Raw genomic sequence first — 17,933 nt, 5'->3', positions numbered from 1 at the left:
CTCAGCTCCACCCGATCGCGTAGAGAGCTGGTCGCTGCCACCCCTCTCAGCCTGAATTTTTCCCTTGTGCACGTCTGTCATTGACCTGCCTTCCTAAATGTACTGGGAAGGCTAATTGCTCTGATTCTGAGCTCCATGAAAATGGGTGGGTCTGTTTCCCTCAGAAAAGTTTATTCTGTTTGCTCTCTCTTGCCCTTAGACCATCATCTGCAAATAGCATAAGCAGCAGCACGTCTTCAAATCACAGTGGCTACACTCCGGAACCCCCCCTGCCCCCAGTTGGAGGTGACCTCGCCAGCCGACTGTCAAGTGATGAAGGGGAGATGGACGGAACCGATGAATCCGAGAAGTTATTAGACTGTCATTTCTCCACCCACCACCCCAGACCTCTTGCGGTAGGCCTCCTCTGTTTCCATCCAGGCATTTCTTTCTCCTTGTGCTATGTGGTATTTAGGGGACTACGTCCTCCGATAGCATCCTTCCTAAGCAGAGGCCTCCAGGACAGTGTTTTTTGAAAGGGCTTTCCCTGAAGTTGAATGATTGCCTTAGAAATCCCCTTGAAAATCACAGAAGGAAAGGTAAGGGCACCCAGATGATCATAATCCTGTAAACACCTGAGTATTTATGGTGCACCTTGAAGTAATAATGCTTGAGAAATGGTGTTCATAGAAGAGCGGTGGGGAGCTGACCTTCCTGCCTTGCCCATCTGAAAGGCAGCCTCTGATTTCAAGAATCAGTCTGGCTCACCTGCTTTGGGAACCGTCTGTCTGAGCAATGTGCCAGGTGCCAGCCCTGGCTGGTTTTCTTCCCTGTTGGTTCTGAGTTTTATTGTTCTTAGTAGGTATGACCATATGGCACAAAACTCATGTGTGTGTGTGTGTGTGTGTGTAGGAAAGAAGGAAGCATTTCATGTCAGCATGATAGCAGGTTAATGAAAAGGTCAGTTTCTCCCCAGTTCCTTGGAAGAGTCCACTTTAACAATTCAGAAGGTCATTGAAATCCAGGTGGGAGGTATAAGGAAGCATCAGCTGGAAGCTTGTTTGTGTTGGCCCTCTGAGCACTTAAAAAAGGAATGCCTGGTGCTACCATCAACAGAGCCAATTCAAGGAGGCTAGAAACATGGGACCCCATAGCTGCTTTGTTCTGGTCCCAGCGTGAAGCCTTCAAGGTTAGCCCTGACTGTCCTGAGATCCCATGGACTGTGTAGGTGAAATCAACCCTGCATCAAGAGAGGGACGCCCTCCCCACTTCTACCGGTGTGCTTCACTAACAGCTTGAGACTTAACCTCTCAGCTAGTACAGAAACAGGGACAGTTAGGAATGCCTCTGACTGTCAGTAATAGAAAACTCAACTCATACCCATTATGCGCATCAGCCATTTGCTTGTCTTATATAGCAAGAATTCTAGAGGTGAGTGATTCCAGGCTTGTTTCTGCATCTCTTCAATGTCGTATTGCTGAGGGAGAATTCCCCAACCCTTTTTGCCTTTCATGCACAGTCTGGATATGTTGGCTCCAGCTCCAATGTCACATCCTCACCAAGTCACATTCTACAAAGTGGGGAAAGTGACCAACAGGAAGGGAGTCTTCCTCTAAGATGCTCTATGTCATTTCTTAGGGAAGAAGATGTTCCTATGAGCCCTCCCAGCAGACCTTCCCTTCCACCCACCAGAAGCAGGTCACATGCCTACCCCTATACCAATCAGTGGCAGAGGATAGGCTTGTAGGAACACAGGATGGGGCTTCCTATTTGGTTCAGTGGTAAAGAAAATGCCTGCCAATGTAAGAAATGCAGGTTTCATCCCTGGGTCGGGAAGATCCCCTGGAGAAGGAAATGTTAACCCATTCCAGTGTTTTTACCTGGAGAATCCCATGGACAGAGGAGTCTGGCAGGCCACAGTCCATGGGGTCGCAAAGAGTCAGACATGACTTAGCAACTAAAACAGCACACAGGATGATCCCAGCCATGATTCATCCCAGGGTTCTAGGAAGAAACCCACCTTTCCTGCTCACTGCTCCATGCCAGATATCAGAACAAAAGCATGGTTCTCTTAGCCAGGAAAAAACAGGGAGAGCTGGGGCTGAGATGGCAGTTGATGAGCTTGGCAACTAGTAGGGTCTGCCACAGTGGCCCGTGCCGCAAGGAGCTACAGCCGTGCCTGGGGCACCATATGCGATTAAGAACAGGAGCCTCTGGGGCGCTGAGCCTTGCATCTCTATTGAACTAGAGGCATAGGTAGCGCAGACAGTTAAGAGGCCTCCAGCTTCCAAGTCTGAAAGTGAGACAGGGCTCTCTACCAGAAGGCCAGACTCTGGAGCACATCAAGATCTCTGTCCAAATGACATGATGCCAAGCTACAGTGGATTAGCTCAACTCGGAGCCTGGCAGATTTGTGTGCCCTTCTTGTTTTGCTGATTTAAATGGAAAGGCCATGGATTTGTTTCTTTGCTTTGTCCTTTCTTTCATGGCCAACTGATACATTAAATCAGTTTTTGTAATGAACCCTCGTTTGGGGTGTCTTTAGCAAGGAGACGAAGGAAGAAAAGATGTCTGGACCTGGACCAGTGCCTATATGCTGTTGGGGACCAGCTTCCATGTGGGAAAACTCCCTTTGTATGTTTTCTGGCTTGGCCAGTAAGCACTTAATGTGCGGAAAAGAGTTTTTCATCAGGAGTACCAGATTTGATGGGTGGCAAGATTTTAGTGCAGCCCCTGCCCACCGACCCCCAAACATAAGCAGAAACAAAACAAAGGGAAGGTCTTGCATTTCCTCCTGAGAACTGTTCCAAAGACTGGTTCCAGGAAGCGTTTGTGGAATGAGTGCCAGCCCAGCACTGTGTCTGGGACGGAGGCCAGGAAGCTGCCGGGAGAGGCCTGGGGGAGGGAGAGGAGCTGCATTTGAGTTATAGAGTCACTTGCAAACTCGCCTGAGCTCTGACCAGCCAAATGTCACCTTCTTGCGTTTCTGTCTGCTGGCCTTCTGGGTGTCCTAACATCATCATCAAATGACATTTATTAACCGTCTAACTGCTCATGTTTCAGCCCTGTGTTTAAAGTGTGAGTTCACTCTGAACACTTTGTAGGACCTTATCTCTATAGTCCATCCTTTAGCCTAAATCCCTACTAGCCTCTTACTGAGGAGGAAGAAGAAGAGAATGGGGGTCTCTGGCCTTTAGACACTTGCAGTCATCAAGACCGCCACAGAAACATTCAGTGTCACATAGAACAGCCACGTAGCTGTTCCCAGGTGGAAGGTACTGAAGTGTGTATAGGGGTTTGTGGGAGTTCAGAGTGGCAAGGTAAGTCAGAGAAAGGCGACTGGAAAGGTGAGTCCTCGTTCAGGCCCTGAGGGAGGGGAGAACTGGACGCAGCCCAGGGAAGCAGCAGCGGAGAGCTCAGCAGCAGTGGCCGTGCCCCAGGCAGCCTGGCAGTGCTGATGGGAGGGCAGATGAGGCTGATGCCAGGAGAGGAAGGGGTTCAGCCTAGCTGGAAGGGAAGTGGCTCTGTTGACAACGGATAGGAAAGGTATGATCTGTCAACAGGAGAACCTTAGAACCAGCTGTTGCCATTACTGTGATGGGAAGCAGGGAAGCCCGGCTTCCTTGAGAGGATGGCTGATGTGACCGGCCCATGGTACTGAACCATTGTCCTGGCTACTGTTGCTGTTGGTTTGTTTATTTTTCAACTGAAAGTGCTGGCTCAGTCTCCGGGACGGAGAAGGTAACCCTCAGTGCCACAGACAGTTGAATGTCACTATTGTTGACTCACCCTGTGAGGTTCTGCAGAAAATCTGGGAGCTCACACAGAAATATTTTTGGCTTCGGTACTATTTGCTTCTTTATTTTGAGGAAAACTGTACCCCTGTGTGTTTTTATGTAAATGTTATTTGTCTCTGTGTGGCTTGTATTAGCTTATTAACCTGTAATCAAAGTTAAAAATGTGGTTTTTTCTTCCCCCTCACAGTTTTGCTCATTTGGGAGTCGCCTCATGGGACGAGGGTACTATGTGTTTGATAGAAGATGGGATCGTTTTCGATTCGCACTAAACTCCATGGTAGAAAAACACTTGAATTCACAGATGTGGAAGTAAGTGAGCAGTTTTTGTGCACTATGAGATTTGAGCTGCCCCACAACCCTCTGAACCCCAGTTTTCTAAATGAATGTCCCTAGTTGGCTTTTTATTGAATGAAATGATTCTGAAATCAGAATTCATGATTAATTCTTGAACGTCAGCCCCTCTTGGTGGCTTGCCTGTAGTTTTTCAGAGACAACTACAATGTGGTATGTTTTATCTTCTTTGGAGATAACTTTTGTGTTGGTAATCTTCTAACTAAATGGAAAGGTATTAGATAAGACCTTGTTTATTTAACAGTGTTAAAGGGCCTTTTTGCCATAACTAAGACTATCTAAGGATATTAAGAATATCCTTCTGTTTGTAATGTTAATGCTAGATATTGATATTGAAACTTTCGTAATGGTTATTGACCAATTTGTAATTGTTTAATGTCCTATGAAAAACTACACAGCGTGGCCAACAGGGCAGATCCAGGACCATGTTGCCAAGTTGGTTAAGCTTGTCTTTGGCCCTTCCCACATCCCTAGGTCTCTCTCCTCACCTCTCTACATACTTCTCTCTACCCCAAACTGAACTTATGTTCCATTTCTCTATGGTCTTTTTATTCTCCAACACCTCTCGATGTGTTTACATTTTAATAGATTCATAAAAAGGGAAAAAGCCTTTTTGGCTTAGGGAAATGCAATGCTGTTGTACAGAGTGACACGCTAGGTCCTCTCAAAGCACAGCACATAAGGAACTGCCATTCTGGACACTTGGTAATGCCAGGCTGACCCCCTGGCGATCTCCAGCTCCCCCTGCTCCTGCAAAGGTGAGCTTTTAAGATCTCATAATCTGTAGAATCGTGGATCCCTCAGCTCTAGGCCCAGATGGTCCAGGAAAGCCAAACATCGAACCCCTCAGTCTGCCCAGTGAAGCCCAGGAAAGGCTGGGAAGGTATTCCCGAGAAACAGTACCAGGTACTAGGGTAGGATGGGAAGAGCATTCAAAACCTGCCTGTTCCCAGGTCGCCTCCTCTCTCCCAGACAGTGATGGCCCCTCAGCCCCTATTCATCACGATGCCCTGAGAGCTTCCAGAACTTCTAGAAGTAAGCCCCACTGAGTGTGCTGTAAGCTCTCCGAGCAGACTTAGGATGACACATTGACACTTCTTGTGAAGTAGGAAAGGGCCACAAGAGAAGCTTATGGTTTCTTCTCAAGGGCACCCGTTTTCTACCTGTGTCCTTTCTGAGCGGCACCCAATGGGCTGCATGCGGGGTTCCCGTATTCCTGGTGTCGGGTGACTGAACCCTGTGCGCGGGTCCCCCAGCATGGCAGCTGGCCCTGGTGGCCTGCAGCTCTGTGCTCTCCTGTGTTGTGGAAGTGTTAGTCCCAGACACGTGGAAGGAATGTGTTGATCTGTATTTCGCTGCCTGGTGTCCTGTCAGCTCAAGTCCATATTCCTTTCCTCCTCAGGCACAGAAACCCGAGCCACAGGGCATCAGGTCCCTCCCCCCTTTTCAGGACTTGCCTAACAAATCTGCTGTCACTGAGCAACATTGGGGCTGCCTGGGTGTCAACTCTGGAGAGCGTAGCACCCCGCTGCCCTCTCAACCTCGCTGCCCAAACCCCAGGCCCCGACGGGCCCGAACCTGGAGGGATGGCAGCCGATGGGGGCGTGGAAGACATTAGGAAGAAAAGGAACGGCCAAGACTCTTTTTTCTTTAACAAGCATTTAACTCTGCATCAGGAGACGCCAACACAGTATTCTCTTTCAGCCAGGTCAGCATCTGGATCTCCGTGCCAGCCGGCAGGGGAGGATGGGCACTGTAATTTATTCGCATCTGGGGGCTTTTGTATGGGACTTCCCTAGGCCAGTGTGCAAAGCTGCAACTGGGACACAGCCCACCAAGCTGAAATCCACTGCCATTTGGCACCTGAAAAGCACATGAACTGTCTAGCATGGGGGAAGGGGTTCCCGGGGACAGTGAGCTGCCACATGCCCCTCACCCTGCTTTGCCCTCTGCCCCTCCGCCCCTCCTGCCTCTGCTGTCCACTTAAGATGAGTGCGGGGAGGAAGGGAAGAGGTAGGAAGTGTGCAGAAAAATAGCGCCCATCCCAGTGCTGAGTGTCAGCCAGGACAGGCTGAGGACTTCAGCTCTGGTCAGCATAGGCTGAAACCTGAGTGTAGACTCTGTAATGGGGAAACACCAGATCAGGACGCTCAGATGGATCCCACTTATGGTCATCGATCGGGGCCCTCTCTAAATGAGCCATCTGGTATTTGTAAATAACTTTTTATTACAAGTAACTACCAGAACTCTGCCCATATGGACTCCTACCCGTATTTTAGCTGGTACAAAACTTGAGTGAAGGAAAGATTGAGTGGGATGCCTGGAGAACCACAGGAGGCGGCAGCCAGCAGAGACGATGTGGTGTGCGGACATTGCACCCTCTGAGAAATGGGCCCTGGTGCTGTTAGAGAGGGGTGGTGCAGTGCCAGACAGTTCTAAGGGTGTGTTTAGGCCTTTCTCATCTGATTTATGGGAGTCCTTGGCTGGCATGCTTTGTTGTATTGCTGCTGAGAATTCATCCGCTCACCCATCCACCACCCACCCACCCATCCATCCATTCAGTCATTCATTCATTGCAACAAGTACTATTAATGGAGCCCTTGTTTAGTGTTGACAGCATCTTTTACCCTCTTTAGGCTTGAGAGAAAATAGGTTTTTCAAACACCATTATGGCCACGCTGAGTTTGGCAACATTTTTCTCCTATATTGGATCTTAGGCTGATGATTTCGAGGACACTGCACTCGTGTATTCAAGGATCCCCCTGGATTCCACCCTAGAGATGGAAGCCATGGGCCTCACCAAATTACAGGCAGAAAGCGGAATCCTTGGAGAGAGCAGGGCTAGGAGAGGCGTGTCCTCCTCAGCGGGGCCTCTTTCCAGAGTTCCCTGCCTTGTCCTGCTGCTGAAGGGAGGCACCACCTCACACCTGCCCGCCTTCAAGTGCTGCTTTCCAAGAGGCAGAGCTAGTGCCTAATTTCTGGGGAGCCCCAGCTACAAAGAAAATTACTTCCAGTAGAAACAGGGAGGGGTGAGTAAGGTGAGAAACAGGAAAGAACCTGTTTGAAAGTATGCACTTGGCTCCTGAGTTCAGTTTCCTCTCTCCTGAGGTCTGTATCCTTTCCTGAAAAGTCAGGGACATGGTGACCCCGAACGCCCATGCTCCTCCTGGTCCCCAGAGGAGTAGCAACATGAACCAAGGCCTCGGCTTGGAAGCAGAAGCTGTTTCTGTCATGAGTCAAAAGATGGAGTTTGTGGGGAGACTCCCAGGTTGACCCTCTACCTGGTGCTGGCCTGGGCTCCACAGAGTGTAGGAGGCAGAGAGTTTTTTCCCAGGTACCCCCACTCCAGCTTTCAGGAAGGACCCCCCCATTCATGTGTTCTCCTGCATTTACCTTCAGAACAAACTAGAAATTCTTGGTCCCCTTCTCTGGATCTATGAGGATTCCTCTACCTTCCCCACTTCTTAACCCGGGGACAGGAAGACCTGCTGAAGAACAGCCATACCCCAGTGACCACTCCTGACTGAGTGGGAGGCAGAGCAAGGGGAAGAGGAGCAAATGCAGAAGTGCCTCTCTACAGGGTCACCAGAGACTGTAGACAGCACATGCAGGGGCAGACTGGCCTGGGAGGAGAGCGGTGAGTCCAGTCAAGAGCAGGGTGTGGAGGCAGGGGGGCAGAGGCTGCAGGGGCACGGGGGGGTGCTCTGGCCCCCATGTGCAGGTGGCACAGCCCCGTCCTCACCCTTCTTCAAGCCAGGACCTAAGTGTGAAACGACCACCTCTCATTAAAAATCACCTTCATCACTGCCAGGGGCAAGAAAACAGGGGGATACTGTTGGGGCAATTTCTATTCTAATTAACATTCGCCTTTTATTCGGGAACCCAAATCAGCCAGTATCCAATAGCCAAGCATGGAGAAAAGGATCTGAAAACCTGAAAGTGATTAAAACTAGTTTGCTGGATGTTGCAATGGGGGGAAACCATAGGGAAGGGCCATAAATCAGATTTCGCCATCCTTCAAGGCTTCATTTTCCATAGTCTGGTTTCCACCAGCGTTTTCTCTGTAGCCCTGATGCTCACACTTAATCGAGCTTCTGGAGCAATGCGAAGCCTATTTCTCACTGTTTCTCTTTCACTCTTCTCTCACGTTTAGGAAGATCCCTCCTGCGGCAGATAGCCCCATGCCCTCGCCAGCAGCCCACCTCACCACCCCTGTTCCAGCATCCGTTTTACAGCCTTTCAGCAACCCCAGTGCTGTGTATCTTCCTTCAGCTCCCATCAGCTCGAGACTCACCTCTTCTTACATAATGACATCAGCCATGCTCTCAAATGCAGCTTTTGTGACATCGCCGGACCCGAGCGCCCTCATGTCACACACCACAGCTTTCCCTCATGTGGCCGCAACCCTCAGCATCATGGACTCAACCTTCAAGGCCCCACCTGCCGTGTCCCCGATACCAGCCGTCATCGCTTCCCCATCCCACAAGCCATCCAAAACCAAAACCAGCAAATCCTCAAAAGTCAAAGACCTGTCCGCCCGTAGCGACGAGTCTCCAAGTAACAAAAAGAGGAAGCCGCAGTCTTCGACTTCCTCATCTTCCTCCTCATTACCCCTGCAGACATCCCTCGCCTCCCCATTGTCAGGGCCCCACAAAAAGAACTGTGTTTTGAATGCCAGTTCTGCTTTGAACTCCTATCAGGCGGCCCCTCCCTATAACAGTCTGTCTGTGCACAACTCAAACAATGGGGTGAGCCCACTCAGTGCCAAACTGGAGCCCTCAGGACGGACCTCGCTGCCTGGCGGCCCCACGGACCTAGTGAGACACGTGGGCTCTGGGGGCGGCAGCAGTGACTCCTGTCCCCTCTCTGTGCCCACCCTTGCAGGGGACCTCTCTCTGGCCTCACACAATGCTGTGTCTTCTCTGCCCCTCTCTTTTGACAAATCAGAAGGAAAAAAGCGTAAGAACTCAAGTTCTAGTAGCAAAGCCTGTAAAATCACTAAAATGCCTGGAATGAATAGCGTTCACAGAAAGAACCCGCCCAGCCTTCTTGCTCCGGTGCCCGATCCTGTTAACAGCACCTCCTCTCGGCAGGTAAGGGGCCCGTCCTTCCAGGAGCCTCCTGGCACTGCCCAGGGAGGGGGGTTGGGGAACCGGGCAGCACCCCCTCCCCCCACCCCCGCTTAGCCAAGTGGTCCAAACAGGTGGCCCAGATAGGTAACACAAGCATGAGTCCCCTCCTTGATCTCCCTCTAGGCGATTCCACCCCTTGCTCTGAGATAAGTTTATGTAACAGACACTTTGTATAGTATCCACTATGTGCTAGGTGCTGTTCTGAGTCCTATATGAGTATCACCTCATTTAATCCTCACAACAGCCCAGCGCAGTTGATGCTGTTGTAATCACCACTTTACAGATGAGCAGACTAAGGCACAGAGAGATTCTGAGCTCCCCACCTCGCTCTATTGTCAGTCTGGATGATTTCACTGAAGAGTTCTGTTGCCAAGCAGTATGATCTATTGGCATCCCCTTAGGAAGAACCCAGGGCCTAGCAGGTTACATAATGACCTGGGTGCCACCTGGGGGGAGGTGCTATGCTTCTCACTTTACCAGGCTCCCTACCCCTAAGATAACTCTTTACTTCCTGAAGTAACACTGCAGCTCACACCACCTGGCACAGAAGTGTTCCAGGCCACTACACACAGATAAGGGTGTTGTGAGGGAAGCTTGGGGGAGTGGGATGTGGTCCATGAAGAACACATGTTTTTTCCCTGGAGCCTTGTTCTCATCCTCAAGTCTCCCCCTTCTTCTCCAGCCAGGATTGCTGTTTAGGAAACTCTCCCACCCAACTCTGGTGTCATTTGTGTGTAGAGGAAGGAGCAGAGGTAGGGAAGGGCTGCCTGGGGTCTCTGCGAGCTGAGTCCAGTGGGAGGGACCTTGCAGGACAGTGTGCATGGACTGTATCAGCAGCCCCAGGCTGATAGAATTCGGTGGGCTCCAGCCCTGTCTGGGAGTGAGGGCTTTGGAGGCATGAGAGGCAACTGTTTAAAAGATGTTTTCATGGTTTTCATCATCTTTTTGTGTGACTTGTTTAAACCTCATGAAGAGAAACTCTTGAGGGGGATTTACAAAACACAAGCAAATGTGGGAGAAAAGCAATTTTGGATCTCAAGGGCCAGACAAGCTGCAACCCAAGGCCAAGTTTGCAAGGGGAACATAGGTCCTCTCATCAGGGCCCAGACAATTGCACACATCTGCAGTTGCAGGGGAGCTGGGGAGAGGGACCAGAACCCACCAGGCACCCCCACCCTGAAACTAATAACTGCTCGTCCATGCCATCTCCAGGTCTCAGGATGGAGGGCAGATCCAGGGCTTCTTAAACTTGAATGTGCACATGAATCACCAGGGGATTCTCAATAAAGTGCACATTCTGAATCAGCAGGTCTGGGGCGAATCCTGAGAGTCTGCATTTCTAACAGACACCAGGCAGTGCTGCTGCACTGGTGTGCTGGCCACAAACTGAGCAGCAAGGCTATAGTGCCACCTGTTTTCAGTGAAGTTCTAGCAGCTAACTGTTACTTAATGGCCTGGGCTCTGGTCCAAGCCCTTCATATATTCATCTAATCTTCACCTGTTATTACCACCATTTTACAGATGAGTAAACCAAGGCACAGGAATGTTGAATAATGTGCCCAAAGTCACACAGCGAGTAAGTTAGGGCTGGGATTTACACCCAGGCAGTTTGCCTCTGGAGTCTGGACTTTTCATCTCTGTCTCTATTGATGGAGTACCTCTGTATGGGTGGAGTGCCTTTGTCTTGAGTAAATGTGGCACTGTTGATTCTTTGATGCAGGACCATATGAAATGTTTTGTAAGCATGCTGAATTAGTCAAAACCAGTGGTGAAAGGCACAGACAAGCCTTCATCAGATAGAGTGCTCATCAGGAGGGAAATCAAAAAGAGTGGATGAATGTAATGGCTGCCTTGGAGCTAGTCAGTGTTGGTTCTCTATTGCAGCTGATATCTGGGTGCTTGTCACCAGGCCATTAAGAAAAGGCTTTGTCCAGGGTCACCACCGGTGATTTCCAGGTGTTGGGGAAAGCCCTTCGGGAAGCCCTTGGGGAAATCTTAGGCCTTTGGGGAAATCTTGGGCCCTTGGGGAAATCAGGAGACTGGGCCAGACGTGGCATGAGGGTGAGAAATTCAAGGTAAAATATGCTTTGGGGACCAATAGGGGATCTGTTTAGTTGCATCTGGTAGTTGTAAGGCCCCAGAATTTGCCACGGAGATACTAAATTGAACCAAAAAACAAGACTGCGAAGGTAAGGCAGGTGTCAATGCAAAGGGGAGTAGCGCGAACTCCTCCCCTGAGGACTCCGCCCACCGCGGGCACGACGGCCACGCCCGCACGCCCCGGGGGCAAGTTAGGCAGGCCTGGGCTTAAGCTGTGCCTCTGGCCGTGTTTCTTAACGACGTGGGGTGTGCTGGGAAAACTTAGAAAGGACCCGGGCATTCCTTCTCAGCCAGTCCAGGGGAGCCTGGGCCTGAGACGAGATGGGTCAGGAACCGCAGTCATACGTGGGAAACCTGGGCCTCCTCCAGAAAACTTGCAGTCTGCACGTCCGGGAAACGGCTTGAGAGTTCCCCTCAATTTTCCCTCTGGGATGAGAGGGGCGTGGTGGAGGCCCCCTGAAACACACCCGTTTTCTCTGACGTTTAAGGTGGAAACACGAGTTCCACACCACAGGAGGAGAGCCTGCGAGGTACCGTGAGGCCTCCTCCTCTCCCCTCGCGACTCGTGGTATCCGGGACTCTGTCCCCAGCTGACGCCCGTGTCTGAGGAAGGCTTCACTGGTGTCTTTCAGGTTGGGAAAAATAGCAGCCTAGCTTTGTCACAATCCAGTCCTTCAAGCATATCCAGCCCAGGACACAGCCGACCGGTAAGTTACTGGGGGGCAGAAGTCCATAGGGTCTTCAGCAGGGTGGAAAGAACGTGGGCTTCGGGGTCAGACTCTGGTTCACATCTCATCTCCGGTTAGGAAAATGGCTGCCCGGAGTCTAAAACCAGGCCTTCTGGTAATTGCTTGTGTGTGCCCCTGGGCAAGTTACCTCATTTCTCTGTGCTTGAGTTTCCTGTCTGTAAGATGGGCTCATTATGACCTCTCTCTCATGCGGCTTTTGTGAGGATTAAATTAATTTATTGACATAAAGCCTCTACAAAACGCCTGAGCCCTAACACACACAAATGCTAGCTTTTACTGTTAGCTGCTGCTGCTAAGTCGCTTCAGTCGTGTCCGACTCTGTATGACCCCATTGACGGCAGCCCACCAGGCTCCCCCGTCCCTGGGATTCTCCAGGCAAGAATACTGGAGTGGGTTGCCATTTCCCTCTCCAGTGCATGAAAGTGAAAAGTGAAAGTGAAGTCGCTCAGTCGTGTCTGACTCTTCGCGACCCCATGGACTGCAGCCCACCAGGCTCCTCCATCCATGGGATTTTCCAGGCAAGAGTACTGGAGTGGGGTGCCTTCTCCATTTACTGTTGGCAGTTGCATGAAACTGGGCGGATTACTTCTCTCAGTCGCAGGTTTTCATACGTTAAATGGCAAAATCGACACCTACCTTCTGAGGTCGCTGTGAACATTAAATAAGGTGCTGTTGACTAACGGGCCTTAACTCTTGGCAGACATCGGTCAGCACTTTCTCGAGGCTTCTGGTGAGCTGTAGCTATGTGATTTCAGGATGTGGTTTCATGGTGGAACTGTTCAGGGTAGATTTAAGAGGTTTTTTTTTTTTATAAACTTGAGGTGTGTAAACAGTGTAGATGTGATTTTCTCCAGTGGAGTGTGTGCACGTCCTGGGGAGGCCAGGGAGGGTTGTACATGATGGGAAAAAAATATGTGTATGGCTGTTACATTGTCTTAGAAGTGCCATATGTGTCATAGATACAAAATTACAGTGTTTTTCTGCACTTTGTTTTTTCCCCACAGACCTTGGGTGGAGTGTGGGTGAAGGTTAATAGGGAACAGTTTGTATCCTCAGATCAGGGAGTGCATCTCCAGCAGTTTGAGTCATTTGTGGTGGGGTTTGCACTGAGCACCTGCAGCCCATCCTCTGTACTAGGATGAAGGAAGGGCTCCAGGAATCTGCCTGTTGATAGCAGGCCTCCTGAAAGGGTTGCAAGGTGTGCCTGGAGACTCCACTTTGACCCTTTGCAGGCACCTGTGCCATCACCAGTTCCAGGCACAACAGCTGGAAACCCACAGTGGGGTTTAACAGACAGCCTAACTGAATGTAACAATAACACCAACACCTCTCTCTTGTTGAGCTCTTCCTCTGTAGGTGCTGTGCTCTGCCCCTCACATACATTACATACGTTTCAACCTTTTAACAAACTGGTCTTGTTGGGGACAAAATGTCATTTTGCAGATGAAGGTGAAGGAACTTGAACCAAACCTGTATAATCAAAGCCTTTATGCTTAGCCCAGCACTATATTTTCCTCCTTGGGTAATTCTCCATGCTCTCTGTGGGTTAGCTAGGAAAAGATGGACAGAAAAACAAAACAAAGAAGACAGATCAGCTATCCTAGTCCTCCCTCCTGGAGAGGAGCCCCGTGAATCTTCAGGATTTGTCCCTGTGCTTTCCTCCACAGCTGGGATCTTTGTGGCTACCTTCCATTTACCGAGTCCTTTGCTTCAGTCACCTCATTGGCTCATGACAGCTGGCTTTTGCTGAAGGCAGGAAGTGGCATGGTGTCCTTTTTATTATAGATGAGGAAATGAGGCTATCTTTTTGAACTCTTGTAGGTAACCCCAAATGTATGTTTTTGAAACAAGCTTTTTCTTTTTTCTTTTCTTTCCTAGAAGAACACAAACAGAACGGGCAGGATAAGGACTCTTCCATAACAAGACTCTGAAGCCAATTCCAAACCAATGCCTGGCCACGGGACCCCACCCCAGCCAGAAGAGGGAGGGGAGTGGGCAGTGGGGGAGAGGCTGTTTCCTGTGCCCTACATGTGGCTCTGGCCTTTCTTCTTTTTTTAATTGACCAATTTTTAGTTTTGGGGCAAAAAGAAAAAGGCAAAAGAACGTGAATTTGAGATTTACAGAAAACAAGTACCAGTGTTTTGTTTCCGTTCTTTCATTTGCCATGTGTATACCTTCTTCCAAGTTTGGAGTCATTCATCTAGCTTCTGATGTTGCTACTGCGTCATTTTGCTCCAGCCACAAGAGCAGACATTGCAGAATGTCTGTTCCTGGTTGGCCTCGTCTGAAACTCTTGAACTTGAGCACGTTCAGTGCTCCTTTCCTTGGGCTCTTCCATCTTTCCCTCCCGTCCCCTCCTGCCTGCCACTCTCTGGGTCCCCACTGGCCATCAGAGGAACAAGCTCTCATACTTCCCCTCTGGACAGCGTGTTGATGGGGGAGGGGCTTTGCTGGGGAGCCTCCTGTGTTTGGGGAGCAGAGAGCTGGAGGGTGGGCCAAGTGTCCCCATCAGGTTTCTAGGGAAGCATAATAGCAGGAACCAGACGCAAAGCTGAGAACAGCAGCATTTAATGATGGGGCTCACTCAGTACCACTGTGTAGCTGTGCAGCTCACAGATGTACTGGGTTAGGGACAGGGGCAGCAACAGACCTACAAGGTTGCAGGAAGAATGGTGTGGGGGTAGGAAAAGACATCCTCAAAAGATGGTGGGAATTGGGTAACTGTGATCATCTGAGCTTGTTAGGCCTGCATGCTACACAATCCCTCCCAGAGCACCGTGTCCAAGGGCATAAAGCCGAGCAAGTCACTGGGGGGAAGAATTCCAGGGAAAGGGGCACAAGACCTCAGGAAGCCACTCAGGAGGAGGAATGGTACCCAGGGCAGTGGAAGTTCTCAAGCTGCCCTCTGGGGCTTGACAAGAGGAGAAAAGCAGGACCAGAAGAAAGGGCTTGAGGGAAAACTGCTGTGGAGGGTTAATTGCCAAACCCCTGTTGAGAATAAATACTAACATTGCCCACCCACCACCATGCCCTTGGCCAGAGGCCCCCATTCCAACACAGCCACCCAGGAAAGAATGGTAAGGCCACCACTTATGGAGAAGAGCCAGAAGGGAGAAGCCGGAGGCCTGCAGCTACGAAACTGTTCACACTGGAGTTCTGAAAGAAACAATACCATAAGCTCTAATTGGGAATTGTAATCAGGAAAGGAATTCCCCATATAAAAATAGGTGTTCTGTGCTATGAATCATGTAACTTTGTGTACAGTATAATGGAAGAGATACTAGGAGTTTTTGCTTCATCCGTAAGTCAGATATGAATGCCAGTTTTGCCGCTGGGTGTAAACCCTCATCCCTACCCTAAAGTTTTCTTTCCCATTCCCTCCAAACCCAAAGATCAGACTACTGTTAAATTTCACCATATGATTCGATTTTGCAAAGACGGGAGGCAAGCGGAGTGATTTGCATCAATGGAATTGCACTGACAGTGTTTCTTAATAGGATTACTAAAGTTTTTAATATAAAATGATTTTTTAAAAAATCAGGAGTTGATATTAGGTACTAGGACATTAGTTCAGATGAATTCATTTTTATTTCTACAGTGTTAAAAGTGCACTTATATGCTTGTTTATTTCCATCTTGGGAAAAAAAGACTGCAAATTGAAGGGAAGATTGTTACTTTTTCTTTTTTAAAAAAAAAGGTTAAGGCAGATTTTAAGACTTATAAATGTTTAAGAAATTATAAACAAGGTTAGACCCTTTGAAAAAAGTTTAGAAGATATTCTTAAAGTAAATTTTTATAGTGTTAATTTTGTAATAATTTATGTTTTACTATATTACAGAGCTAACTGACCAGAATAGTTTCAGAAACAATATGAAACTTAGGAAAGTTGAAGCAATGTTTATATTTTTAAAATGTTCTTTGAATTATGTTTTTATTGTACATTTCTTCAGACTGAAAAGTATGTACATATCTTTGTTATTTTTGCACAATTTTTGTCTCGTTCAGTTTTAGAAGTCTGTTGTTTTTTTTTTAAATAATTTATTTTGAGTTGTAATACTTGCAGGAGTGAAAACAAAAAAAAATCTCAGCAACAAAATAACCCTCTGATTTACAAACTCTTACACTCAAGAGGGAAAACAAAGGTTGAGAGATTAAGTGGCTGCTTCTGAGAAATAATGTCTCGACAGGGACTAAAGGAGCAATTCAATGGATTTTAAACATTTTAGCTCTCTACATCTTGAATTGCAAGCTGGAATTAAGAGGCTCCCCACTGAATGCTGCTTACTTGGTGAAAGACTGGCTCTGACCAAGGTGAGGACATTTCTGGAAACTGAGCAAAAAGGGAAAACCCACGGTGTTTCTTCCTTCACAGTCAGCTACAGGTTTACTTTATAATGATGTATTCAAAACTCACAGCTTGAAAAATGGAATGCAAATAAAAGGTTTTCTTTCAGTTTGTTTGGATGGAGTTCAACTGGACCAGCCTATAAAGCATTATTGGGGGAATATCCTTTGGGTACTTCTGTTCTGCACACCCCACTCAGCCCTCTCTCCTAGCCCCTTGACTGCACACACCCCCATCTGCCTGAAGATCTTGTGACTTGTCGCCAGCCATAGAGGCTCGAAAGCTCTGGTTGTTAAAAGCGTAACGCAATGCATAGACCTGTCAGCCATAAAAAAAAGCGACCTGGATAACTTGTATGCCTTCTTTTGTATCAATGTACCAATTGTAAATAATGCTGATCAACCTTTGTAGAGAATAGTTTATACAGCATATTCTATTATTGCTGATTCTCAGTGAACTCTTGTTTTAAAAAAGGAAAAAAAAGAAATTTTCTATTTACACCTTCTATTTTGTTATGCTGTCAGCCCATGGCACTTTAACAAAACTCTGTGGGTTTTATGTAGCTGGTCAGTCATGGGGTATATTCAATAACTGTTGTTGCACAGAGGAGAATTTGCACCTGCTCATTTGTCCTTTCCTACTACCAATTTTAGAACCTTTTCCAGAAATTTTGAAGAAAGCATGTCCAAACATTCTAAACAGATGCCACACTTGTGGAGTGGGTTTCTTTTCTACGATCCATATTTTGTAACACTAAGTATTTTCCTTCTTTGTCCCGCACCTTTATGTATTAGCACTATCAGATAGAATTCATTCCATGCCTGTGATAATGTAAGCAGAATAAATGTCTAAAGTAGGTGTAAATAGTAAATTCTATGGCTTACAGTTTTAAAAAGGAAAGAACAAACATGTATCTATTGATACTGCCGTGGTGCAGCACCAGGCCTGGAGACATTCTCCAGTGAGCGATTGTATTTTTTTTTCTTTTGCCTTTTTTTTTTTTTTTTTGTAACATGGCTTTGTAAATAAAATAATTTATATGTTTGTAAATCAACGTCTTTGGGTTTTCATAAAATGTAGATTTAGGGTATTGCTTTTTATTCTTCTGGGTGTATGTGTCCTCACCAGATAAGCCTTCCTGCCAGAACCCACATTTAAGGTGTAGAAGAGAGAGTTCATTCAACAGGTATTTATGGAGCATCCCATTTGTGGCGGCCTCTGAGCTAGGCACTCTGCTCAGTGAAGAGAAACAGATACAGTCCCAGATGCTTTCTGAAGGCACCGGTAGGGGAGATGGTACATAAATACATGATAAGATGCATTATTACAGACTGTGGCAAATGGGAGAAAGATCTGAGTTCTATGATAGAGAATAACAGGAGAAACCAATGTAAAATGGATTGAGGGGGTGGTTTGCAATCAAGGAGTTCCTCTGAGAAAGTGAGCTGAAGACTGTGTCAGGGAGATAATCCCAGGCAGA

The 17,933-nt window shown here is 48.1% G+C and overlaps 1 protein-coding gene across 15 annotated transcripts in view; it reads left to right on the top strand.

The window, feature by feature from the left end:
• The window catches only part of ATXN7L1 (ataxin 7 like 1), a 260,215-nt gene extending 242,712 nt beyond the window's left edge, over nucleotides 1-17,503 (top strand). For 3 of the 15 annotated variants that reach the window (XM_060414997.1, XM_012176688.4, XM_060414999.1), the window contains 6 exons: nucleotides 200-395; nucleotides 3,964-4,085; nucleotides 5,530-5,835; nucleotides 8,281-9,220; nucleotides 11,992-12,066; nucleotides 13,987-17,503. In XM_060414997.1, the coding sequence (XP_060270980.1) occupies nucleotides 200-395; nucleotides 3,964-4,085; nucleotides 5,530-5,835; nucleotides 8,281-9,220; nucleotides 11,992-12,066; nucleotides 13,987-14,028 (1,681 nt within the window). In that variant the 3' untranslated portion in view covers nucleotides 14,029-17,503. Of the gene's footprint in view, nucleotides 1-199; nucleotides 396-3,963; nucleotides 4,086-5,529; nucleotides 5,836-8,280; nucleotides 9,221-11,991 lie in introns of all 15 variants that reach the window. The other 12 variants (XM_060415001.1, XM_012176693.4, XM_060415003.1 and 9 more) reach the window with 5 other exon arrangements.
• Nucleotides 17,504-17,933: the final 430 nt, after the last annotated feature.

This window comes from Ovis aries, chromosome 4 (genome assembly GCF_016772045.2).
Source record: "Ovis aries strain OAR_USU_Benz2616 breed Rambouillet chromosome 4, ARS-UI_Ramb_v3.0, whole genome shotgun sequence".
Classification (NCBI taxonomy): domain Eukaryota; kingdom Metazoa; phylum Chordata; class Mammalia; order Artiodactyla; family Bovidae; genus Ovis; species Ovis aries.
The sequence above is the reverse complement of the archived record's forward strand: the minus strand, read 5'-3'. Positions and strand labels throughout refer to the sequence as shown.